General features: G+C 42.9%; 1 protein-coding gene across 1 annotated transcript; it reads left to right on the top strand.

Annotated features, from left to right (window-relative positions):
- Positions 1-381: 381 nt before the first annotated feature.
- On the top strand, positions 382-27,115 carry jmy (junction mediating and regulatory protein, p53 cofactor). Its single transcript, XM_040157525.1, has 10 exons — positions 382-1,305; positions 9,025-9,198; positions 18,231-18,381; positions 18,969-19,138; positions 19,719-19,884; positions 20,735-20,925; positions 21,051-21,137; positions 21,366-21,461; positions 21,574-22,117; positions 22,331-27,115. Exons 1-10 carry the CDS (start codon positions 424-426, stop codon positions 22,639-22,641), a joined length of 2,772 nt encoding a protein of 923 aa, XP_040013459.1. The 5' UTR covers positions 382-423; the 3' UTR covers positions 22,642-27,115.

Raw genomic sequence — 27,115 nt, 5'->3', positions numbered from 1 at the left:
TTGTCACCGAGCGCCGGTGAGCGGGCAGGTGTCATGACAACCGACGGTATCTGCCCCGAAATGAAGCCGACCTCCCCGCTGCGTTTACACCGCGGTGTCCGGTGAACCTCTTCATGTCCGCATCACAAATCCGACCCTCTCGGGGGGGATAACGACGACGTTAGCTGCGCTCTCCGCGGCTCGCACACAGCTGGCTGCGGGTAAACAAAGCTGGAAATCCTTTGTTTCGCCGTTTAATTTTAGCCGGTTTGTTTCGCTTCTGCTCCGGTGAATTTTACTTTTTCTAGCTGGCGCTAACGTTAGCTCGCTAGCTGAAGCCTTTAGCCTCGACATCAGAAGAGATTTTTTTTTTCTTTTTTTTTTTTTTTTTTTTTTTGTCTGGCCAACGTTAATCTACTTGTGTTTTTTCACTGGCTGGATGAGATGTCATTCACCATGGAGGACAACTTGGAGTCCGGTTGGGTGTCCGTCCGACCCAGGGTCTTCGACGAAAAAGAGAGGCACAAATTTGCTTTCATCGTGGCCTGGAACGACATCGAGGGGAAGTTCGCCATAACCTGCCACAACAGAACCGTGCAGAGACGGGCCACTTTTCTGGACCCGCTCCTCGACTGTAGCCCCAGCGCCACTACGCCTCCTGGCCACGGTGCCTCCGTGGCAGAAAAACACTCAAAAAGCCCCGGCACGACGAGGAGAGATGAAGTCTGCCAAGCGGGCAAAGTTAGACCACACTCCGTCCCCAAAGGAAAGCCCACAATGAAAACTGTTGTCGGGGATAGGAAGGCTTTAAAAGCCGGCAGTTCACAGGCACTAGAGTGCGTCAGCCACACACTGGGGTCCTGGGATATTCTGACACCCAAGGCGATGGATATCGAGATCCTGGACCCCGGGGATGTCCCGCTGTCCCCGGATGATTCAGACCCGGGGGACCGTGAGACCAGCGGCCGCGAGGACTTCAGCTGGGCCGGGCTGTTCTCCTTCCAGGACCTGAGGGCAGCCCACCTCCAGCTGTGCGCCGTCAACTCGGACCTAGAGCCGTGTCTGCCGTCTTTCCCGGAGGAGCAGTCCGGAGTGTGGACGGTGCTTTTCGGTGGCCCCGGGGTGTCGCGGCGGGAGACGGAGGCCCTGTGCTACCAGCTGCAGGTGTACCTGGGTCATGCCCTGGACACCTGCGGCTGGAAGATCCTCTCACAGGTGCTTTTCTCCGAGAGCGACGACACGGAGGAGTACTACGAGAGCCTGAGTGAGCTGAGGCAGAAAGGCTACGAGGATGCACTGGAGAGGGCCAAAAGACGCATGCAAGAGGTGAAACCACTCATCTTTATTTCATGTAGCTTGAAGAGAAGATGTTTAGTGTATGAACCAAGGATGTGAAGTCTTTGGTACATGATGTTGTGATGTTATAAAAGCACATCAACTCCTTAAAGAAATGACAGGACAGCCACAGGCTCAGGGTATCTGAAGGTCTTGAGAAGTCTTTACAAGCTCTGATTTCAGTCCCCTGAAAAAAAGGCCTTAGAAGGTATTGAGAAACATTAGTTATAGAATGTTTTTAGTATGTGATTTAATGATTTGTTTTTTTTATACTACATGTTCTATGTGGTATTAAAATGTCTTAAGTCTTAAATTTAACGTGGTGAACCTGCAGAAACCCTGAGACTGGTCCCATACAGCTTGTAGTTTTCAGAGCACAGTTGTTCCTCACGGTCCGGTCATTCTCCTCCTCTTCCTTTGTCCCCCCCTCTGTGATAAACCATCTGTTGCTGCGCGTTTCGCAGGCCTGTAATATGATCGGGCCTGGCCAGACATCACACTCCAGTTGGCTGAGCAGTTTTGAAGGGAGAAACACTGGAGAACAATTAGAGGTGGAGTTACAGAAATGACATGTCACCACAGCTGTTGAGATTGTTTCAGTGCTAGTCCAGATACCTGAGGACATATATTTAGCTCAACAAGCGTGTGAGAAGCAAAGCTGTATTTTCATTCATGTCTCTAGCATATGTGTCAAATGTTACCTAGTTGCTAGAGCAGGCGCAAGTGATAAATTCGACTAGAGCAGTGCGGATACAACCGTGAAGACTAAGTAAGATCGGGGTAATGATCGCTCCGTGTGTTTGAGAGGAGACAAAGCCTCAGGCAAAGTGTCTCAGCCTCCTCTTTTGTTTTGTTCTGCAGATTGACACACAAAGCAGAAACAGCTGGGTGAGGGCTTGGCCCGACCAGGAAGAAATTAATTTATGACATAATGTCTCGGTTATGCACTCAGAGGCCAGTTTCTTAGGTAGAGGTCGGTAAAATAGGATGCATTCCAATACAACAGCTCAGCCATTAGTTCTGCTTTTACAAAGATAATGATGTGTACTTTGGATTGACAGGTCAGAGAGGTATTAATCTAACTATATGTTTATTATTGAGGCTGTAGTTTGAAGTGGTTCTGAACTGGACCACATTTTTATTAAGGTTTTCCTTATGTTTTGTTTAAGTATAGAGTAGTCCAGTACAACACCACTGTTAGTCAGTGGTAAGTTTCCTGGATTCTCTGTGTTGCTGAGAAAATTTTGTCAGATCAGGGATGAAACAGGAGGTCAAGTAATGTGTCTATCTGCACATGAGGATGGCACAATGGCACTGAAAATAGCCCAAATGATGGACGGTGCTAGGGCTGAAATGTTCAGTAAATTAATCGCTTTGTTTATTGACAGAACATTATTCGGCAATTTGTTTCTAAAATAGATTAATCGTTGAGTTGTTTAAAGTAAAAATGCCAAATATTCCCGTTTCTTTAAGGTGGGGATTTGCCTCTTATTTTCTGTTTCTGTTTTCCTCATTGGAAATGGAATATCTTTTGGCTTTGGACTGTTGGTCAGAGAAAAGAAAGCGATTTGAGGATGTCCTCTTGGGCTTCGGGAATCGGTGATGTGCAATCGTCATTATTATCTTACATTTTTTGGACAAAGCGATTAGTCGATTAATCGAGAAAAACACACAGTAGGTTAATCGATAATGGAAATAATCATTTGTTGCGGCCCTTGAAAGAAGCGCTAAAAACACATCAAAATATAATGCAACCCCGTTCAAGCGCTGACAACTACAGCTTCAACTCTACTCTGCTATGTTGTAAACAACAACAGAGGTAGTATTTATTATAGGACAGTTTTATTAGGTTGCACGTGCTTCAATTTTCCTGGTCACAAAGTCCATTCTTGATAAACCTTGACCACAGGTAATATAACAAGCTGAGTGCTGACCTGGTCCCAGTAGTTAGGAGGCCATTGTCTAGATCTAAGAGCATGTTGAGATAGGAAGAAAAGGAGGACACATGAATGTTTTTCCTCTGTTATAGCAAAATGAGACTTTTTCTGTATTTGACCTTTTGAGTTACAGTAATATGATAGGTGTCTCTGTAATGTACGGTTGAGCTGCAAGGATTAGTCGATTATTTTATTAGTCAGTCTACACAACTTTAATTGACACTATTTTGATAGTCTAATAATCGTTTTAGTCATTTTTTTCAAACAAAACTGCCCAAAATTTCCTGATTTCAGCTTCTCAAATTTGAAGATGCAATGCTTTTCATCTGAATATTTAGGGGTTTTGGACTGTTAATTGAATAAAACAAGCTGGGGGCCATTATAAAGAGCATTTTGCATTAAATTATGACATTTTCTAGAAAATGATTGGCCTGGCCTGGTGGTTTTGTTGTATATGGAGTAGATGGAGAACCAATGCTGTGCCCTTTCACAAGATGCAGCCTCAATCTGAAGTCCCCTGTGTTGTGTGATGATAACTGGGCCAAATATGCATAAGGACTGACTTCGGCAAACATTCATCAAATGTAGGGCATACATCTGTCAATCAACAACCTCAGACTTACAGTTTTTTCCTTATCTGTGGCCTGTTGTTATACAAAAACAGCTTACCTACAGCAAACCTGACACGTTGCAAGCTAATGGTTACACGTTAATGGCTTCGCTTGTGCCTTTGTTGTTGTTCTCAGGTAATGATAACGTAAAGTTTCTGACATCTGATGAAACATTAAAATGTGATGCAGGGAGGATAAAGTTGAACAGCACGATTAAAATAGGCTTGATGCGTCTGGAGTGTGAGGGTAATCTAAACAGGGCATGTAAAAGCCCCCCGTGCAAATTAGGACTTTTACTGATTGTTTTCATTATGGATTAATCTGTTGATTATTTTAACAATAAAATGTTAGAAAACAGTGAAAAATGTCCGTCCAAATCCTCCAGACCTCAACTTGACATATTTAAATGCGCATACATATATTTCAGACTAGTTTCCCTCGTCTCCCATTCTTTGGAGGCTGTGGTTTGTGGTGCTGTTGAATTGTGTTGCATTATACTGAGAGGTATTTTTAATGTTTTGTCCACCCGATTTACATCAACAATGATACTTAAAATCAGAAATACCTCTCAGTATAATGCAGTGGAGTTCAAGAGCACCTCAAACTGCATCCTCCAAAGTGATCATACAGTTGAATCAACACCTCTCTGAAACAGTTTCAACAAAATCTGAACATTATAAGCATCATGAAGGAGGATTTATTGCAGGACTTTTGTATTAGACTGCATTAGTTTTAGCTGGGTGTTCCTAATAAACTGGCAACTAAATATCTTTGAGCTACAAGCAGTAATATTGTTTGCAAGGTGCATGTTACCTGTTGAGACTGTTTCTGCTGGCTACAGGTACAGTTGCTCCCCTTGTACCTCCGCACATGATCTGTTTGCCAAAAATATTACACCGATGGGCCCAAACATGATGACCACTCACAGATGAAGCGAATAACGTTGATTTATCTTGTATTATCGGCACATGTAAACCTCTGGGATATAAGAGACGGTAAGTGAACGATCGGTTCTCGTAATCAGCGTGTTGGATGCAGGAGAAATGTGCAGGTCTAAAGACCTGATCGACTTCGGCAAGGGCCAAATGGTTATGGCGAGACGCCTGAGTAAGAGCACCTCTGAAATGACAAGGCTCGGGACGCGCTCCCGTTCAGCCGAGGTGAGTACCTACTGATGGTGGTCCGATGAGGGGCAAGCCTTGAACCAGTGAAGGCTGTCCCGTCTGTTGCCACAGACTAGTCAGAGTGCCCAATGCTCATCATAAGGTTTTGGCTCATCAGTGTAAACATTGTACCGAATTAAACCAAATTGCTCAAAGGGTATGTGGCAGTGGGTCTGAGTTCGGCTGATTCATTGGTGGTGGTAGCTCTGCAAAGAAGCTTGCCATTGAGTGATATTTGTGGGAAAGATAACCGGTATTCCCTTTCAGGCTCACTTCGCTTTTCACGGCTCTTAAATAGCATTCGGTTTCAAAAGAACTCAGATCACAGTCAAGGCGTGTTCCACCTGTGAGATGTTTCAATTAAAAGGCAGACAGCGAAGTGCCCCAGCAAGACGGAGCAGATTTAGCAAGGACAAACTGGAAGAGTTAGTCCTGATGATAGGCTTGGAGCGGCTATACTGCAGCTCATATCACACAGAATGTCCTGTAATTATGTACTCGTTTCACATTTGAGTGCTCTCTGTAGACTTAACAGCTAAATTTAGCAAGTTGGAAAAGTGAAGAATGAACATTTAATTTTACACTCACCCCTAAAATTTTTCCTATGTTTAGCGAGTATTTTTGTCAGTAAAAATGTTGTGATTTATCAGCAACGACATTTTAACATTTTACAGATTTAAATTTAAGATCAAGTACAGTATGAGACTAAATTTGCTGCATTTACTAAACAACATACTAATAAAAGCCAGTGCCATGAAGTCACCACCAGCCAGCAAAAAAAAAACTAGGGCTGCAAATAATGATTACTTTAATTTTTGATTTATCTGCTGATTATTTTCTATATTAATTGTTTAATGTAGAAAATATCCAAAAAAAAAAAAAAAAAGCCAATCACAATTTCTCTTAGTCCAAGATGACATACTCCATTTTGTCTAACCGGTATTTAAAATCTGAAAGATATTCCGTTTACAATGATGTAAAACAGAAAAATGGCAGAAAGTGATCACAATGGAAGAGCGGGAACTAGTGAATGTTGTCCGTTTTTTCCTTGAAAAGAATGAAAAAGACTGAAACAAGTAAATGATTACCAATATAGTTGCAGGTTGATTTTGTGTTGATCGAATAATTGATTAATCATCTCATTGTTTCTTCTGTATAATATTAAAATGACACGTAAACTATGTAAATATGAAGAGGCACTTAAAAGAAGATGATGTCTAGAAGTCCGTATGGTGCCTTTGACTGTAGAGTTTTTGGATGTTAATTTTGTCCCACGTTGTGCCGTAAATCTCCAGTAATATCCTGACAACATTCAGTGACAAATGGTGTTGGTTTTTAATCACAGTTTGCTTGGAAACCATTATTTTGAGACAGAAGTTGGTGAAACGATATTACAGTATGATTACGTCCTAACGATACAATTTCACTGAAAATCAATAAATAATATTTCTAGATTAACTTAAAATGAACTTTCCACTACACTGAGCCTGCAAACAATCAGCATCTCACCAGGTGATGTCAGCTCTAGGTTAAAAATATGGCTGTATCCAACAATAATTTTCATTATCGATTAATCTGCAGATTATTTTCTTGTTTTAATTGATTAATCGTTTTTCTTATAAAATGTCAGAAAAATTGCCCATCACAATTTCCTTTGGCCTAAAGTGGCTCATTGAAATTGCTTATTTTGTCCTTCCAACAATCCAGACCCTGAAAATATTCAGTTTACAATCACTTTGGACAAAGAGAGGCAGAAATCCTCCCATTTGGGAAGCTGGGGCGAGAGAACGTTTGGCATTTTTGCTTTTGATTAATCGACTAATAGTTTTGGCTCTGATTAAGACATGTAATCCTGCTGCCTTTGAAGTGCAGGCTCAGCAGCTCACAAACTAAGCAATCTCAGGCCCTCTAGCTCTCATCAACAAACAGATTTGACTTTTCAAATACAGTTACGGCAGGAAACGAGAATGTCTTGTTATTAAAACAACAGCTCCATCTTCAAAGGAAGTAGTAAAAGAAAATGTCGATCCATTGTCAGGGATTTATTCTGAAATTCTCCAGCACTTCTATCTCTAAAATTAAAATCCAAAAGTTTGTCTGAATGCAAGTGTATAAGTTAAGAACGGCACATAAACGCTAAAGCTTTTCCTAGCTGGTGCCCGGGCAGGAGTCGGCTCAATTAGCCCAGGGGTTTTCCTGGCCCGCTGCGAATGCAGGGGCAGGGAGTCGGAGTACGGTTGGTCAGCGGTTACCAGGGAGACACAGGCCCAAGGTAAACAGTAGGAGCAGTGTTTGAGCTGAATCGTGCAGTGTCTTCCCCGGTCCCCAACGTGGAGGGCTTTGGAAAAGCAGCCTGGAGTTAATATAAGAGTCTCTATTCATATCTATAGAGAGAAGAGCACTTTATGCGCCGCTTTGGACGAAGATTGGGTGGTGGAACATTTCAATATTATCTGAGGAAGAAGTGAAGGAGGAGTATTGTGCTGCATAAATTGGAGCTACTGGTTTGCGAGAGAGCTGGGAGATGAATTGTATTTGTGTGTACAATAGCTGTTTTGATAGCGTTTATCTCAGGAACAATGAACAGTCTGTGGATAGCTGGACATATGGTATGAATCAGCAACAGTTGGGACCGATTTATTCTCATTGTTATACACTCAAACAGTGCATTTTATGGTATCATTCCTGACCTCATACACCAGTGTGCCTGCACTCATAGGGAGACTCTCTCACTCTTTACTCATGTTCTTATAAAACTGGCTCGAGTTTTTTTTCCTTGAGCTTTGAAAGAGCTTTTGTTTGGGACTCATTGTAATTGTGAATTAGTCAGAATTAGACCCACTACACACTAAAATCCATTATTGCCAGCAAACTTAGCAATGCTAGCTATCACACCCTTGGTATTTCTTATAAGTGATGCTATTAAATAAGCTGTTTTGTGGTACACTTGACAATATTTTCTGGTAATATGTCTAAGGTTTGCCAAATTTACTACTCAGTCGGATGTATTTAAAGGATAAGTCTGGTCATATTTGTTTTATTCTCCACAAATCCCATCAAAAGCCCAAAACAAACAATAAATTTATCCCGCTAAGTATTACTTTTAAAAATACGTCAATGAGCCACATTGTAATTTATTTTGAGTCGATCCCAAGTTCACCTTCCTGGTGCTGTTAATACTCGCTACATCACTAAATAAGCAGCTGAAAATGGTCCCCAACAAATGAACCATTTACTTCTGTTTGAGTGATGTTGGAAAAACTACATTCAAAAAACAATTAAAAAACAATTATTTTCATTATAAATGAATCTTCTGATTACTTTCTTAATTGTTTAATTGTGTAGGAAAATTGTAAACAAATTAATAAAAATAAATAAATAAATAAATCCTTCTGTAATCTCCTAAAGCCTGAGTTGATGTCTCGATGTCTTGTTTTTCTGACCAAAACCCTAAAAAATATTCTGTTTCAGAAAACCAGCAAATATTTACGTTTCAGAAAGTGGAGCCGGTGAACTCTTGGTATTTTTGGTGCTGAGGGCCCCGTATAATTACTCGATCCACAGAAAAATAATCTACAACTACTTTGAGACGATGCCAAATATTCGCAGATTCCAGCTTCTCAAGTGTGAGGATTTGCTGCTTTTCTTTGTCAGTTATCATTGTAAACTGAATATTTTAGGGGTTCTGAACAAAATTTGACATTTTAAGTAGTTACCTTCAGCTCTGCAAAGTTGGGACGGGCAGTTTCATAGACTTAACGATTAGTTGATTGATTGAGAAAATAATCTGCAGATGAATCGATAATAAAAAAAACAACCATTAGTTGCAGCCCTGTTTGTTTGGGTTTTTTTGTTTTTTTCGTGGTATTTATTGACAGTTGAAGAAATAAACCCAACACCAGCCTTGTCTTGCTTGAGATAGAATCTGTTGCACCTCGTGGGTCTCTGACTGCACTAATTTCCCAGCTACATCTGTCCTCTCTCTGTGTTCTGTCCCAGGTGTTGGACAAGCACAAAGCCATGGACAGCATGGTGGAGCTGCTGCAGGTGTACCCTGAGGAGGATGAGGTGTATGGAGAGCTGCTGGAGGCAACCACTCAGCTATACCACTACCTGCTTCAGCCTTTCAGGGACATGAGGGAACTGGCAATGTTGCGAAGACAGCAGATTAAGGTGACACACACACACACACACACACACACACACACACACACAAATACCATCTGTTTTAGGGCTTGATTTCAGTAGGTTTAGACCTCACTGTAGCCGGCTAACTGGTCTGTCCTGGAGTACACTTTGACTTGTGTCAGGCTGTCCGTCTACTACAGTGTACTCCAGCAGCTACAATGCTGTTTTTTAAAAGCCGAGGTTAGTGCTGGGTAAATGAGGCCCGGACCACTGCATGGTAAAGTCCTCCATCGAGCCTACCCGTCTAAGCCCACTGTAATGACATTAGCATTAGTGGCCGAGGCTACATGTGGCGGTGATGGTGTAGTAGCCGATCTGTGCTACCCTGTAGCTTTGCATCCGGGGGCTTTGGAGGGCAGAGGATCAGCCAGAGAGGCCCCCCCCCCCCCTCCGCCCAGAGCGGCTTAACAACCAGCATAAGTATTATTACAGCAACCACTAAACCACTCAGTAATTCTGCAGCCTCAGCGCACTCTTCTGTTTTCCATACTCTTTCTCCACTCCATCTTCGTTGTTTTCCTTCATTAGAGGCTTGAAAAGGGAAGTAAATCCGCAGGCTAATCTCTACTGTCTCACAGCCTCCACACACACATGCCTGGTCGGGTCAATAGGTCACAGTTCTACTTGCTTCTTGTACACTTGTTCAAAGGCAAGTGATATAGATCGTGGATGATTTTTCTAACTTACAATTATTAAATTTCACACCATAAAACAACAATCAGTCCAACCACAAAACCAGACTGGAAATTCATTAAGTTGACATCGTTTATCAATGTTACCATGTTACCCCGACCTCATAGATACGCACACGGCCAGTTCAAATAGTGGAGAATGCCAGTTTTTTTTAATGCTGCTTTAGGATATTTTAATGAAACAAAATGCTGAAATTAGGGATAACATTTCACATTAAAAGTTATTTTACCATATTCTACTGTTATGAATGTGTTGACTTCTGTATATAACAATAAGTGTACTTGTGTGTGTGTTTATATTGTGAAGCCTGCCAAAATGTATTTAATCTTTTAACTTTATTTTTTTTATATATGTATATTATGTGTTGTTTTTTTTTAAAATTAATTCTTGATTTATTTACAGAATTATAAAAAAATATATAACATAGCAGCTATTTTACCCTAATTACATAGGGTAAGTTCATGTTTAATATTTTTTTTTATTATAAATATTACTATTATATATGTTAATATTACTTACTATGGATCTCCAGCCTTGATAGACATACAAACAGTGAACAGCAGCAGCTAATGAAGTATCGACGTGTAATTATCTACGCCCAGACCTGGTGAAGGAATGTCAGCTACTGTTTCTGCTGACGTACAGTAGAGCTTCACTGCTGCCAGCAGTGGTTGTGGGCGTTTAATGTATGTTTTCTGTTATCGAAGGGATTTAATACAAGGTTGCTCAAATGACATTACCAGGAAATGTTGACAAAATAGCATCAATATGATACAGTCCACAACCTGAGAAAAGATTTGCTTCCACTTTGGAAGAAACAATATTTTAGTCTTTGGCTGTGTCTGAAATGGCTGGTAGTTTACTGTGTAGCTGGGGATTTGAAGGTCTAACACGGACCCCCCCCACCACCACCATCACACAAAATCCAGATAAAGGGGCCAGATACAGTGAGTTAGCTGTGGCTACGACTTAAGCCCCTTTTTATTATCCTTTACTTGTTTACATTTTGGTAAGTTGTCACTATAAAAAGACTCCAAATTTGCTTTAGGCAGTTCCTGTTTGCAGTGTACTCATAGATGCACAGACAACTACCACTACATTAATTTAATACAGAAGAAATGAAAAACCTGATGATTCTCAGGCAAGTTTGGGAGGTTTTTTTCCCCTACGATTTCTAAGCAGCTTGTGCGCTAGACATCAGAGGTAATGATATCCCTGGAAGTTGTAAGTCACGCTGAATCTAAATATATGTGCGTCATGTCTGTGCGATCATGTTTGACAAAGTTATGACTCTGAAAAGAATTAGTGATACTATTGACACAAATTGTGGCCAAACTTGGCCAAAGTCTGAGTCTTGTTAGCCTGAGTTAGCCTGGACTGTGCAGTGATGTTAAGTTTCACCGTACTGAGTGCTGTTCAAGTGGACACGTAATGCCCATATCTCTGTCTCTGCCTTTCCTTCTCTCTCATAGACAGTGTCAGTCATTCACCCTCTGTTGTGTTGTAAGTACTTTCCCCCTTCTCTAAACCACATTCCTCACACAGCATGCTCTTCCAGCATCGTGTCAGCAACCAGCACAAGTGACTGTGTAGGTGTGTTTATTTATAAATGATGGTATTTGGATTCCTGGGCGGGTGCTGATCTAAGTTTAGAAATTTCACAGAATCACCAAAACAGAGTAGCACTTTTTCTCATAGGATAAGTCTGACGATACCATATATTTTTGTTATTGTCAACGAATCCCAAAAGACTTTCTAACAAGTATCGCCCGTGTATCCAAACCCTGATACACAGTGTGGTCTTATGCCTCTGTGCCATGGAGCTCCATTGTCATCCAAAAACAATTAAAAAAACATCACTGAGCCACACTGATAACCTGTTCCTTTCTTACGTGACCATGTTCTTTAAATGTCAGGAATCTGTGCAGCTGCTGGGTGAGACACTTAAATGTCGTGTCGAAAGAAGAAATGTTTGGATGCTTGAAGTCACTTTTAACTCTGCTTGTTTCTGATGTGCTTCATGGCTCTTCCTGGGAATCTGAACTCTGTGCGATGCGAAAGTTTCCAGCTTTACCACCTGCTCCCCTCGGGGCGATCCAACGGCTGAAAACAAAGCTGTATGCAAATGAATCCTTGATGCTGGCAGAGGTGCTTGGTTGCTCCCAAGCTGATGAGTCAGTGGATCGTGAGTGAGATTCTCTCCTTCGTGAAGAAAGCGAAGGGGAGGGCGTCAGGAATTAGGACACAGGGTACTGTAATTTACATGAAGTTTGCAGCCTACTTGATGCCACCAAGGTAAAGATGGGTAAAAGACGAGAGCTGCAGCTGAGTATCAGTTGCTCGCTAGAATTACAACCTATTCGGACTTTATCTGCAAGTGTGATTACATGTGACTCCTCATTATAATGAGCTGGAGTAAAGGTTCAATAATGTCGATCAGAGGCGTCAAAGAGTAGAGGGAGTGCTGATTATATCAGGGGTTTATGAAGTGTTTTATAGCTTTGGTATTTCAAGGTTTTTGTATTCAGAGGCTACACGGGAAGAGTTTTACAGTTAATTAGGGCTACAACCAATGGTCACTTTCATTATTGATTGATCTGCTGATTGTTTTCCTGATTAAATGGTTCATCCATTAATCTTTCGGTCGATGAAGTGTCAGAATAATAGTTAAAGATGTCCATCACAATTTCCTAGAGTCCAAGTCTGATCTTCAGATCGCTTGATTTGTCCGAGAACCAAAGATATTCAGCTTATTATCACATAAAACAGAAAAAAAGCAGCAAATTCTCACGTATGAAATTTCTCAGAGCCAGAGTCGACGTCTTCAGATGACTTTTGTCAGACTCACAGTTCAAAACCAAAGGATTATCAGTTTACAACGATGAAAAACAGAACAGCATCACATCCTCGCAATGGAAGAGCGGAAAGCACTGTTTTTTTTTGTTGACCAACTAATCAATTAATCAACTAATCATCGCAGCGCTAGCGTGAATATCCAGCTGTGTCTTTCTGTAAATGTTACCTTTTAAACTTTTTCCACTTGACTCAGTTGCAGACATCTCAGTTTAACTGAATCAGGCCATGACGCAGCAGATGGACACAATGCGGAATGAACGATCACCTGAATGAATCAACAACAAAGGGTGTCAAGTATTTTGGTGAATGGTGCACGGTGGGACAGGCCTATTGTCGGAGTGGTGCGGTGTGGGTGTCCTGTTGCCTGGAAGGTCAGAGTCCAGCCATGAATAAAAAATGTGGTTTCTCAGTCTGGGATAGTTTTCTAACACATTGAGCTCCAGTTACTGTTTTCACATCGACTGTATTTATTACCTGGGCAACAGTTGTCACGGCGGCCCCTTAAACACCTGTTGTGTTTACGTGCAGCTCCCAAGCAAATCTTACACAAATTTTGAAATATCATATAACATAATAAGCAAATTAAGTGAATCAATGACGTGGATTGAAGTTAATAGTAGGGCTGGATACTGTCGCTGAGCTCCCAATTTAATTCACTATTGATCGTATTTCACAATCGCAGAAAATCCTCAGATTTCAGAAGCTGGAACTAGAAATTAGTCGCATTTACACATTTGCAGGCATTTTAATTTTGGACTTCCCTACCCTGTCTGACGCTCTCAGCCCCAAGACCATTGATTCTCACTGAAGGAGGTATATCTTGTAAAATGGGTCACAAATGTATAGTTTTATTTCTAAAAAAGCCCAAATAATTTCCTCAAACAGCTGGGCACTATCATTTTTAGGAAACGTCACTGAAAAAAGAGAAAAAAGTGCATTTGTTTGGGACTATTTTCAGCAGCGGATTAATACCCATTTGGTGCACTATCGAGTATTTTCAGCAGCTGGATGTGGTATTTTCAGACTCAAAATAAAGGTCAGTGCCTATCTCACCCAGCGGAGCTCTACGCCACAGGCCTTAGCTACACAGACGCTACTTTTTTATTGTATCAATTTATTGTTTTCTTTTGGACTTCAAATGGGTTCGTTGACAATAAGAAAAAATTGAGAATATTTTACAATTTGCTGGCCATCATCTCAACTGTTAAATCAGTAGACTTGTGGAACTAAGTAGTAGCAGCTGCCTAGTAAAGCCTGCCTCTAGTCTAACACTGTGTTACTCACAGAAAGGCCTTTATGTGTTATTTTAACCAAATGAGATAAGGGCCACCATGACGGTGTCCATGCTGTAATCGCACCACTTTACCGCGGGAACCTGCATCACTTCTATTTTCAGCGAGTCTGTCACATCTGTGTTTCGTCACCAGCAGCTGTTAACCAGAGGTGTTACAGGACGTCGTTCGGTCGCGTCTTCCCCGCTGCCTCAAGAGGAGTAGTAAAAAAACAAGTTGGCGGATGACTTGAAAACAGATACTATACTTAATTATGTGGTTTGTTTACTGGTACTTACAGACATCCTAACACTTAACAGAGAAAATGAGAGTCTCAGGTTACCACACTGGACCGTGTCTCAAAGGATCCATGCAACTAAGGTACAAAATTTATTGTGATTAGGTGCGACTCAAAATCAACATTCAGGTGTACAGAAGTGTTCTCAGTGACCTTATCGCTCCTCAGTCCGTCTCACGCTGTAGGATTACGAGTAGGGATGAACGAACGGTGTTTACATTGTATGCAGTAGGAGTCGTGTGTTATTCATGAGGCAGGGGTTAGGTCAGGTAGCCAGATGACGCCAGGAGGCCACAGTTGAGAGGGAAAGTGCTTTAGAGACGATTCTCGCTGTGATAATCCATCAAGTCATCCTGTGTGTATTACACTCCGCAGTTTTCATAGAAATGTGTCACTTTGTTTGCAGAGCAGCTTTACAGGCTTTTATTAAACCTGCTCACTTTTAGTTATTGCTTAGTTTTGCACAACAGATCTTGTCTTCTTCTTCAAAATTGAAATTTATTTCAGTCTGAAATAAATTGCACCGACAACTGGGATAAAAGAACAAAAAAATCACAACACAAAGGCGGTTACTCCCAACAACAACAACAGCACAGCCAGACACGATACTACATGGCGTGAAGATTTTATACAGACCAAGTGAAGATGCAGCTCACTGCGGCCGCCCTCTTTACAAAACAAAGCCTATTTGACATCAACAGTAAAATTAAAGTAAATTTTACAAAAAAATTTTGAAGCAAAACATTTGTTGGTTCCAGGTTCTCAAATGTGAGAATTCACTGATTTGTTTTAATCTTACATTCTCACGTAAGAAAGCCAAAGTAAATTTCGTACATTTAATATTTTTGCTTTTTGGACATTTCATGACGTCACCTCGTGCCGTAGTATATTGTGACGGGCATTTTTCAGCGTTTTCTGATGTCTCACAGACCAAACAATTAAATGAGTAGTTGAAAATAATTGTCAGATTGATCAGTAATGAAAACAATCAATTGTTGCAGCCCTGAATAATTTGTTTATACCACCTGTGACCTTTTGTTTTTTAAAGAGTAACTTGATTGAATTTACACACCTGTCTGTTTACAGGTGTGAAAAAAGTAGTATAAAGCCTTGTGTGGCTCCAGAGGGAGCAGTGTGAAGGTGGGGGCTGAAGACTGCCAGCTTGAAAATGAAAACAATCTGGGGGCGTGGAGTTAGAAAGAAGTGAGTTTACCGGACACAGTTACATAGCGGGTAATGCAGGCGCCAGGTTTTGACGAGCAAGAAGAATGTGGGGAATAAAAAAAGGCGACATGTCTGGTTCTGCCGCCATCGGTTTTGATCCTTTTTGTTTTAACCTGTCCATTGTGAGTTGGACAGTGTTGTAAGACTGCAGTGATAAATCAGTGGAGAGCTCTTTTAAACATGCATATTCCTTATTCCTTCTCTTACTTTGATTCCTTTGATACTTTACCGGCTTTAATTCGTTTTTGACTTAACACGTGATAAGTACGGTTTCAAGAGCCTTTCGTTCAATAGACAGCAGGATCTTGATAAGTCGTTTAATTTACAATTCTTATGGCTCTCCTTTTGAAGTCTAAAAATATGATTTGAAATTCCCCATACTTCCAGACAGTATGTAATGCATCGAAGTGTAAGCAAACAATATGAATTTAAAGAAATTCCTAATTCTGATCTCTGTCGTTTTCCAACAATCTTCGGGCTACTGAATATGTACCGGAAAACAGAAGATCCGTTTTGCCAGTAGCGTGCGTAGATGCTCTCTGCTTTGCATAAAACCAGTCGAACAGAGTGACAATCAAGGGCCACTTTGATACAGAGATGTTTTGTTTCAGTTCAACTTGTCCCAGAGGTTAGCAGGGACAAATGGAACTTCAACAACAACAACACAGGTGGATTTGAATGCCTCTAGTGTCATGGACAGTGTGACATGTCACCAGGTCTGATTGATCTGCTAAGGGCAAAGGTCTCGTCCATTTAGTGCCCTGTGGGTGTTAAATTTGGGACTGGGGTTAGATTTGTTCACATGTAGGTGCAGCTCCTTCATAGCTTAGATACTGTACTGTATGCTTTCTGCTGAAGGATACCTAAACCGTGAGATCATGGCTAAAAGGGACCCAAGTTAAATTTTGACTTTAATGCTTTTTCTTTTTGCTTCTCTCGTTCCTCATATTTAAAAAAGTTTTTTTTTCTTTCTGGTCTCTGATGTAATCTCTCCTCCCCCACTCGCTCCCGGTTTCACCCCAAAAACCACTCCCTGTTCTTGTGTCTCACGTGCAGACCCACACTCACAGTACAAAGCATGGAGTATGCTGGCTAACGTAAATCAAGACCTTCGAGGTTTGTTGGCGATGCCTTGTTTATGTGGGAGCACATCTGTTTTACATTGAGATATTAATATGTGAGCGTATGTGCGTCGGGCCCTCACAGGGCGCTCAGCTTTAAGTCTGTGTACATTTTGTTCCTGGGGGTTGTATTTCTCAGTCAGCTCCCAGGACGGGACTCCACGTGGCACTGCTTTCTCCCCGTTTCTCACTCTTTTCACAAGGCCTGACACGAGCCGGTGAGCTCTGAGGAGTGAACTCCGGTGGACATGTGATGTTGTGCCACGTAATGTGAACCCCTTCCTGAGCGCATTCAAACTTTTCTCCTGTGGTTATTAGAGATTTTTTTTTTCCCTTTGATCTTTTATAGTAGCCCAGTAGGACACTGGGTTAGTGTCACTGTAAACAAAAAACATGCACAGGCATGCCTTTGGTCACCTCGCACTATTACCACCATCTGCTGTAAGGGGCTGGGATTACAGAGCACTGTAGTGACTGATCCACACCAGGGTTTTCAAACTGTGATGTGAGCTGTGGTGGGGAGAGGTGAAAGGGACGGGTGCACGCTAGTTTAAAAGGAAAAAAACAGGAAGTTAGTTATTGTGACTCAAACCTCATGGAGGCAGTTAAGGTACTTTAAAACTGTTAGCTCTTGATTTCCGAATAATAATACTACTCCTGCTTGGAGTCATAACCCGGTTAAATCTGAACACGCAGACATGATACACACAGTTGTGTGCATAAGTTTAACTTCTCTTCAAATGATAATGTGCTTCGTATTTCATGGACTGAAAATCGAAAAAAGTAAACCGTAATTGTGCCAAGCGCAAGTGTTTGGGCACCCAACAGTTCATGACATAAAAAGTAGCAGAAACATTTGAAGAAAGGTCCATTTTTTAATGTCTGTTTGCTTCAGGTTTTGTATTAACATGTTTTCACGCTGTACTTTGCCAGCAGGTAGCCCAAACGTTTGCAGTACAACTCTATTTTTGGATTCAGTGTGACACTGGAGGATATCATTGTCTGCGATGTCCATCGTGAATAAACATCCATAAATCCGCCTAGAAATCGTGGCGAAAAAGATGCTCCTAATAACTCCAGGACTTGTGAATGATGTTCATGAGGTTTTCTTCGGTATCAAAGTGTTCCAGTGATGATTGTCTGTCCATCCGCGCAGGCACTGCAAGCAGGAGCTTCTAATGGCTGTTTCAGGATACTTTTGTTGGTGCCAGTTATCCAAAAAGTAAACAAGTCAAACCTAAAAAAACGGGGCTCAAGTTGGAGCCGACAGCGAACTCGCTGAAACCATGGCAACTCTTCGTTTGCCTCCCCCAAAACCCAGGCCATGGTTATCTACCAAATAGAGTTAAGACAGAAATGATCATAGGAGTGACAAAATCCATTAATATAAACTTTGGTTGCACAACACAGAGTAGAGAGGATATTTTGTCTGTGGGTGTCCCACAGTGTCGGACTTTGAAAACCCCTGGTCTATACGGGCCGAACCTCGTTACCTGCGCTGATGCAAACGCTGGATATTTGACCGGCTTTAACGAGCTGCTTTAACCCCATCAGATCTCTCTGGAGACGGAGCGGCTGGGTCCGCGTCGCGTGGAGAGCCTCAGGAAGGAGGACGAGGAGTGGCAGAAGAAGGCCCACGCCGCCGTGCTCTCCATACAGGACCTGACTGTCAAGTTCTTTGAAACCACGACTCGAGCCCAGAAAGGTAAACACAGAGAGGACGCATTTCCTCTCTTTATAAACCAGCGTGAGGCTTTGTCTTTTCTGCGACCTTTGATCCTTTGTATTGAGTGTTACTCCATAGCAAATTGCATTTAAAACCCTACGTTGAGATTGTCTCAGATCCTCATGTCTCACGTCTCACATACCAGAGTGATTTCTGTAAGTCCCCTCTTGCTCCAACAGTATTTTAATCCCCAAACCTCAGCTATGCAAAGAAACATTGCTGTTTAGGCACGGAGTAGGTCTCACTTTACTGGGTTTTGAGTCCAACAGTGAAAAATGTCCAACCCAGTTTCCCAGAGTCCAAGGTGACGTCTTCAGATGTCCCTGTGTGTCTGGCCAACAGTCTAAAACTCAGAGATATTCAGTTTACAGGTGTGTAAGACGGAGAAAAGCAAGAAATCTTCACAAAGTAGAAGCTGACATCAGAGAATGTGGGCATTTTTCTTGACCCATGAAGATGAACTACTATCAGAAACTTTTTCTCCCCTGATCGACTAACCCATTGACCGACTAACTGTCGGAGCTCTACTCCATTTCTGACAGTCATAATCTGTGTATGCGTTGCAGCTCTGTATGAGCGTATGCGTTCTGACCAGAGGAAGTTTGGGAAGGCGGCGTGGGCAGCAGCGGTTGAGCGCATGGAGCGGCTGCAGTACGCTGTCTCCAGAGAAACTCTGCAGCTGATGAGGGCCAAAGAAATCTGCCTGGAGCAGAGGAAACACGGTCTGAAGGAGGAGGTAAAGCACAACACGCTGTTGAAAATGCATCACTCATATAGACTAAGAGGTGTGTGTGTGTCACATTGTGAAGTTCATCTGGGTGTGTTTTTAAAGAGCTTGTGATGCTCAGTGAGTGTCGCGACTGGGAGACACACACACACACACACACACACACACATACACACACACACACACTTGAATATGGACACGTTTGAGAGAGAAGTGGAAAAAAGCTAGATTAATGGCCGTGTTAGAAAAAATGAGCTCATGGCTCAGACATCCTGTAATGGAGTCAATAACATCCTGGTCTACAGCAGCGGAAGTGACTCACTGGGAATGACTGTCGGGGTCAAGTGTTTGCTTTACATGTGAAAATTCTCACAAACTGCTATTTACCTGGTGTAAGCTGGAGCGGTGAAGCTCAGCACCCGGAGAGAACAGGAAAACCGCCTCAGGTTCAATTTCCACTGGGCCGCTCATGTGAAAAATAAATGCACGGTCAGGTAGCGCTGCAAGGCGCTTTGGAAAATCACCCAATCTATAGCTTATGTCCTTTGGCCTGTGGAAGACTAATGTAATCGTGCGGCTGTGGATCCAGATGCAGAGTCTGCAGGGTGGGGAGGACGCCATGCTGCGTCTGGACCAGCTGGAGGCGCTGTACTACGAGCTGCAGCTGCAGCTGTATGACATTCAGGCCGAGGTGCTGCGCTGCGAGGAGCTGCTGCTCACTGCTCAGCTGCAGAGTCTGCGCAGGCAGATGACAGGTGAGCGTCTGATGTGTTCTTTCATCACAGTTTGTTTTTGTGTGGCTCACGGACTGAAGCTCTGCTTATTGTAGATCAACATACCGTGGGGTCCAAAGGTCTGAGACCACTTTCCCATTCGCTTGGATGGTAAGAATGGTCTCAGACCTTTGGACCCCACGGTATGTTGATACTGGCCTAGATATGGGCTGATTAAATAACAAGAGCTTGCAGTACATGTGTTTGCTAAAGAAACGTTTGAGGTGACTTAGAAATTGTTACCATCACAAAGTTTTTCGCCAGACGACACTGACCAATGGGTTTTCCCACCGCAAAATGTGCCACTCAGTGCATATCAGTCACAATTCCTTAAAAACCTCGTTTAAGGGATCAGAAAAGTTTGATTTGTGTTAATGCTAAAAATGTTATCAAATGTTTTACTGGCTTCAAAATCCGGTAGTGAAATCATGACGCCCCGCTGCCTAGTGACCTCCACTGGCTGCCCTTTGCCTTCAGAGTGACTTCTGGGTCTGCGCCCATGTACTTGAACTCAGTCAGACAGGCCAATGCTCCGAACGTCGTCTGGCATTGCCGTCACTGCGCGCAAGGCAGTCACAGTCCAGGCTTGTTCTCGTTCATGGTTCCCCGATGGTGGATTGAGCTACCAAACGTGATCAGGGCAGGGGCGTCCATCTCGTGTTCAAGAGTCTCTTGAGGACTCATCTCTTCCGAGAGCACCTCCTCTCCCCATGCCTCTAATACCCTAACATGCCTAACCAGCAATTAGTCGTCAGGTGCTTTATACCAGCTTTTTGAACTAAGGACCCGTACAAGGCAGCGTTTAGCTGAATCTGTACTGATGTTGTACCAGAGCAACAGGATGAGGTGGTGTACTACGATGCCTTTGAGAGCCCCGATGCCATGAAGGGCGTAGAAGACCCTGCCACGCCGCCATCGCCCCTCAGAGAAGAAGAACTTGGCATCCTGCAGCAGAGGACACGGCAGCTCGAGGCCCGCCGGGGTCGCATCACTGCCAAGAAAGTCTACCTCAAAAACAAGAAGGTAAGCACTGCGATGAAGTCAGGTTTGAGCCGTCGTGGCTGGTGGCCCTTTGAAGACATCTCTGGAAAGTGCAGCTGTTTTGGACTTTATGATTTATGTGTCTTTTTTTTTTTTTCCTTTCGCAGGAAATCTGTATTGTCAATCACGACAAGAAGATACAGAAGCGCCAAGGTAGCCTTGCTGACAGCACTTCGTTTCAGGCACTGCAACAGGTAAGACTCAAAGATTTATCAGAGTCTGTGGCTGCATCTGATAGGATGCGCGCACAGCATATCGGTCTGGGTCCAGTTGTTTCATCCACACTGGGGTTGGACTGACGGCTTTTTCACACCAGCCTGGTCAAACTGCACTTAATAGGCAAACACACCAGAGTTAAGCTCCCCAGAACCTAAAAACAATCCCACCGCCACATCAAATGTACTTTGTTGTTACCTGTAAAGGGAGGAGAAGCTGAGGAAGAAGATGAAGCCAAACGAAATGCCAGAGTGAGTCAAGAGAGGCAGAGGACTCTGGACAGGCTTCGCAGCCTCAAACAGGTGAGAACTCAGACAGTCGCTGTGTGATGTTCAACGCCTCTCCTGAAGAGCAGCTGTCACTGGACCCTCGTGTCTCTGCATCGGTGGTCACCTCTGTTTACTCCCCATACAGCGGTATCCAGGCCAGGTGACTCTGAAGTCCAGCCGCTTGCGTCTGAGTCAGACGCACGGTCGGAGGAGAGCGGGACAGCCGCCCGACACCCAGGCGGTCAGCGTTCAGACCGACTGCATCTCAGACCTGCCGCGGCTCTCTGCCCCTCCTCCGCCCGATGCCTGCAGCTGTGACAGCGTGTCTTTACCGACAGTTGAGCTTGAAAATCTCGACTACGCGCCTCCTTTCCTCTCGCTGCCTCCCCTGTCAGCTTCGCCATCTGTCCTTTCACTGGGTCCTCCACCCCCTCCTCCTCCCCCTCCCCCTCCTCCCCCACCTCTGCCGCCTCCTCCACCGCCTCCTCTCTCAGAGGACCAGCAGCAGGGCGAGGACGGGGAGAAGAATCCCGCAGACAGCCCGGTGAGGCAACATAAATGCGACTCCGAATCGCCCCCGCTACCCCTGGCTCCATTTTCCCCCCGATTCTTTGACAGCAGTCAGCTGCTGACGGCGAGGAAGAAGCTGAGGAAGACGGCCTCGCTGGACTCCTCGCAGTGGAGGAGAGGTAAGGAGGCAATCTTCTGACCTCTGTGATAACAAATTAAAAGTGTTTGCTTTAAACTAATATTCCTTGAGATTTGAGTCCCGGTTGATTTGGCGACACCTGTGGTCACTGGCGGCATCACAGAGTCCGGCGTATCTGTTTGCAGACTAAAACCCTTATTACACCCTGCAGAGTGTATGTGAGGCTAACTGTCGCGTCGGCGTTTGTCCGCAGCGAGCTCCCCCATGGACGAAGTGCTGGCCTCCCTCAAGCGGGGCAGCTTCCACCTGAGGAAGGCAGAGCTGCGAGTCCTGGCCCCCGACCCGGACGACGACAGCAACAACATCCTGGCTCAGATCAGGCAGGGCGTCAGGCTGCGGAAGGTACGGACCCGGCCGGAGCAGCAGCGCCACGCCAAGGGCTTCCCCCACTCGGCCGACGCCCTGACCCGCAGCATCCACGAGGCTCTGAGGAGGATCAAAGAGGCTTCGCCGGAGTCTGAGTCCGAGGATGAAGGCCTTCCATGCGCTGACTGGGAAAACTAGCTCAGCTTATTGGAAGAAATGTTTTGTTTGTTTTTTTTTTTAAACTTCATCTTTTATGGATGCGTGGAGCCAAAACAAAGAGATACGATGGCTCAAGTCAAGCGGACAAGCCAGGGTTAAATCACCTGGAATTACCTTGGTGCAATTTGAACAAAAACCGTGTTTTTTTTGTTTTGTTTTGTTTTTTTTTAAATATCAGAAAACGGCTCAGAATTTCTTTTCATACTTCTGCATGTTGTTTGCAAACATGGACCACTAATCTTTTTTTTTTTTTTTTTTTATGTCGCTGCTGTTGCATTCTCGGCGAGGACACAACCTCTAACCTCTCGTTGAATCAGTCTACGTGTCGGAGTCGTACTGTACTGTAGCTTGCTGTGATGGGTTTGTTTTAGGAAGCGAGTGTCTTGTTTTTACCTTTCTCTCATTTTCAGTGACACAGGAAGCATTCAGACCCTCACTAAAAATGTTTTCTCTGCGCTTTCACATTTTGTACTGTATATTTCAGTACATCAAAACGCCGAAGCATGTGTGCAGGATAGGACAATTCCCACTCACTTAAAGGAGTATTCTCACATTTTGGGAAATACAGTTGCTGGCTGTGGCTTTAGCATACAGAAATGAGACTTCAGTCAGTCTTCTCATCAGACTCTCGGCAAGAATAGTTCCCAAAATGTTGACCTATTCCTTTAATTTGCTACATACTGGAGGTGGAGCTGCCATAAGATTGTTGGTTAGGCCATTTTCATCATCCCGGTGGAAAGCGTTCCAAAACCAGCATTGAGTTGTGTATTTGGAGAATCAGCCGCGCCCGTTTTAGCATTTTCCCTTTTCAGATAATAGATAGATACAGTGCGTCTAGAAACAGACACATATAAAGGAAAATATGATACAACAAGAGGAAGGGGTTTCGGAGGAAGGATTTCGAACCCACTCTGAATCTCCCATCATCTAGTTCAGAGGTTTTCAGACCGTCGGGTCGGCCCAGACTCAGCTCATGGAGAAAATTAATGTACTTTAAACCCTCCGCGCCACAATTAGCGTCAAAAATCGTACTCTGAACACGGACGTGATAAACGTATTCCAAGGTCCGGTGCGACCACATCCTTTGAAAATAAGCATCCATAAATCCACTCCGAAATCATGGAAAAAACTTGGCTGAGAATCATCACGTTTTCAGTTTCTGAAAACCCCTGATCTAGTTGAACATGCTGTAGCTGATAGAACTGCAGAATCGAAGTGAGAAAGTTCATGCTAGGATATTGATCCAAATAAACTGCTCCAGCTCAGCCCAGCTGGACGAGGAATACAGAGTAAATTGACCGTTGTTTAATTTCTGAAACGGCAGAGGCTGGTCGCTTTGCTTCAGCTATGCAGGAAGCGGCCTGAAGCCACGGCTGACGGGAGCGTTACTTCCAGAGATTTAGGAGTTTGTCAGTTATGAACCAACGGAGGAAACGTCAGCACGTTCCTCATTCATAACAAACATCACCTGTTGACTTGTGCATCTTCTCCTTTTCCTTTTCTAAAGATGCCGTTAACACCAGGTCAGTATTTTGACAAATAAGTAATATTAAAAAAAAATATATATATAAACATTTATATTCCAGAGCCTATTGAAATATAAATGATTACTTGAATCTAACTTTGGTCGTTTTCTTCTGATTGGCTGTTTTTACTGTCACTTTTTTGAATTGGAAAAATGGACGAATGGATATACAGTAATATTTTAATGTGTGTTTTTAAAACGGGATGAATGATGAGCTCCACTGCTGTCGTCCTCTGTTAAATTACTCTTCCATGCCCAGCAACACATGACAAAAAGGAAACTAAAAAAGCTGGCGGTGATGGTGAACAGGGGCAGAAACCGATCCCCAACATGACTTCTGTCGATCTCTACTTTTCAATATTATGATTAGAGCTGAAACGATTAGTTGAATCGATTTGGCAGAAGAGTAATTGGTTAATCGGTTAATCATTAAAGTTGTTTTTTACAAGCAAAGATTATTCTCTGGTTGCGGATCTCAAACAGGACGATTTGCTGCTTTTTTTCTGTTTTATACTGTAAACTGAAGATATTTTGGTTTTTGACTGTTGGTCGGACAAAACCAAGACGTTTGTAGCCGTCGCCTTGGGTTTTAGGAAATTGTGACGGGCATTCATTCACGAGTTGATTAAAAAAACAAAACGCTGAGGAAGTGGGGAAATGTTCATGATGACGCCCTTTTAGTGTCGAAGAGCAACACACCTACACCAATCAGCCACACCATTGAAACCCGTATCTGGTTTTAATGGTGTGGCCGATGGGTGTGTAACAGACTCCAGATGTGGAGCATCGTTGGAGACGCGATAAAGGAGCTTTTAAATGCGGCGTATCAAAGTTGGTTGGCAGAGATTAGTTCAGCTGACGTCTAAAACTTTGTCGCCCTCTGCTGGTAACAGACGCAGCCTCCTGCTCTCCACAACATTTGGATCGTGTCTGATGTTTGATTATTTTGTTTGTTGTTTTTCCTGTCATTTTATTTACCTGAGTCTCTCTCTCTCTGTTTCTGTGTCCACTGCCTTGTTTTTTGTTTTCCAAGCTTAGTTACTTACTTCCTTCATGCAGTTGTTGTTTGAGTTTGTTGTGTGTGATTTTTTTTTTTTTCTTACCATGTATGAATTGTGTCAAACCAGTCTTTAGCTGAAAAGATTAAACTCACATTTTCGCTGTACTTGACAAGTCACGCACTGAGTAGCATGGCTTCGTTTCAAGGAATAGTTGATCATTTTGGGAAATTTAAACATTTATTCTCTTTCTCGCTGAGAGTGGGATGAGAGCCGTAGCACAAAGACTGGAAACGGTGGGCTAACACACGGCCAACGTTGCTCTGTCCAAAGTTCCCCTGAAGCTCGCCAATGAACATGTTATGTCCCGTTGTTGGACTATGTTACACAAAATGAAGGATTTCAGCTCTACTGCCAGTGCATGTCATTTCATCGTGCTTAACAAACTTTATTTTAATAGGTGTTACGGCAACCGGGGTCCCTATAGTGGATTTACATTTTAGATAGGGTCAGAAACTGTCATAGCTGTTCGCCGAAAACTGACCCTGTAATAGATACGAGAAACAGGAAAAGGTCCCTGACACGTGTGACAGCAGAAAACTGTAGTGTCTGACGAGGACTCTCACCTAAATCAAAATTAAGAGAGAAAAATTCAAAATGATGACTTGGTATCATTATTTTGACTCACTGTCAAAAGTTTGACTTTTTAACTCATAATAATGAGATAAAACGTCATTATTTTGACTTTGTCTTAGTTTTGATTCACTAATTAATAATTCTGAATTACCATGAATATAAATACATATTATCATGACCAACTTTGTTTTCTAACTGTTGGAAATGAGCTTCCATACGTCGCTGATCCTCTCACTGAATGTGATGTGTCACAGATTTGATTTCTGTGTTATAAATTACAACCGTCAGATTTTGTGACCCTGTCCAAATACTATGTGGGACCCACGAGGGATCACAGACCTCCACCATCGTTACACTATCCAGGAGAATCCCTTCGTCCCGGTAGAACCACAACTTGTTGGTTTTTGTACAGATTTAACCAATCAGATAAGAGCTGTTGGTGCTGGTAGTCAGATTTTGTTACCTTTGGACAGAGCCAGGCTAGCAGTTTCCCCCCGTTTCCAGTCTTTGTGCTAAGCTAAGCGAACCGGCTGCGGACTGTAGCTTCGCGTTGACCGCACAGACGGGAGACTGGTATCGATCTCCTCATCTAACTCAACAAGAGAGCGAATAGGGGGCATTTCTCTCGGTGTTAAACCTGCTGAAAACGTACAGAGTCACAGCTGACATCCGAATAGACTGCTGCTAAGCGTTAAAACCATCGTGACAGGGAACATTTCGCACGCATTGCGACAACATCCTGGCTCAGGCTGTGTGACTGTGACTTCTCTACAATCACACACTAAACTTCTTTTCGATCACGTGTAACCGTAAAGCTTGGCAGCAGGTATTTGACTTTGCTCGGTAACTCCCGCACACTGCTCTCAGTCCCTTTTGTGTTTGCTTTTTTTTAAATAACCTCTTTGTTTGACATTTGTAGAATCTAAAGTGTGACTTGTAGATTTTCCTCCACCCTGAACATGACGTTAGTTTGACCTGTAACCTTTATGATCTTATGCATGTGACTGGTTTTGAGGACGAACCCATCACAACGTAAGTGCAATAATGAAGATGAAAAAGTCATTTTATGAATTATACTGTAATAAAATGTAAATCCTGAAAAATATATCCGCATGCCTAAATGTATTGAAGTATTTATTGAAACTTCATATTTTAAAGAATTTTTAAAGCATACAAATGTAAATGTTCTTTATAAGGTTTTCTTTTTGTCGCTTTTTGTTTTCCTATCATGACATTCCTCTCTGCTTTCTATATCCTGGTTATTATATTTTTGTCCTTTCAAAATAAAATTAAG

This window comes from Xiphias gladius, chromosome 20 (genome assembly GCF_016859285.1).
Source record: "Xiphias gladius isolate SHS-SW01 ecotype Sanya breed wild chromosome 20, ASM1685928v1, whole genome shotgun sequence".
In the NCBI taxonomy this organism is placed as follows: Eukaryota; Metazoa; Chordata; class Actinopteri; order Istiophoriformes; family Xiphiidae; genus Xiphias; species Xiphias gladius.
Note: the sequence above shows the minus strand (reverse complement) of the source record. Positions and strands in the feature narration are given on the sequence as shown.

Excerpts from the sequence above, each read along its gene's own strand:
- jmy (XM_040157525.1), top strand. The coding sequence starts at position 424 with ATGTCATTCACCATGGAGGACAACTTGGAGTCCGGTTGGGTGTCCGTC. Across the intron at positions 9,199-18,230 it reads TGCGAAGACAGCAGATTAAG|ATCTCTCTGGAGACGGAGCG; the intron begins GTGACACACACA and ends TAACCCCATCAG. Across the intron at positions 21,138-21,365 it reads CGTTTCAGGCACTGCAACAG|GGAGGAGAAGCTGAGGAAGA; the intron begins GTAAGACTCAAA and ends TTACCTGTAAAG.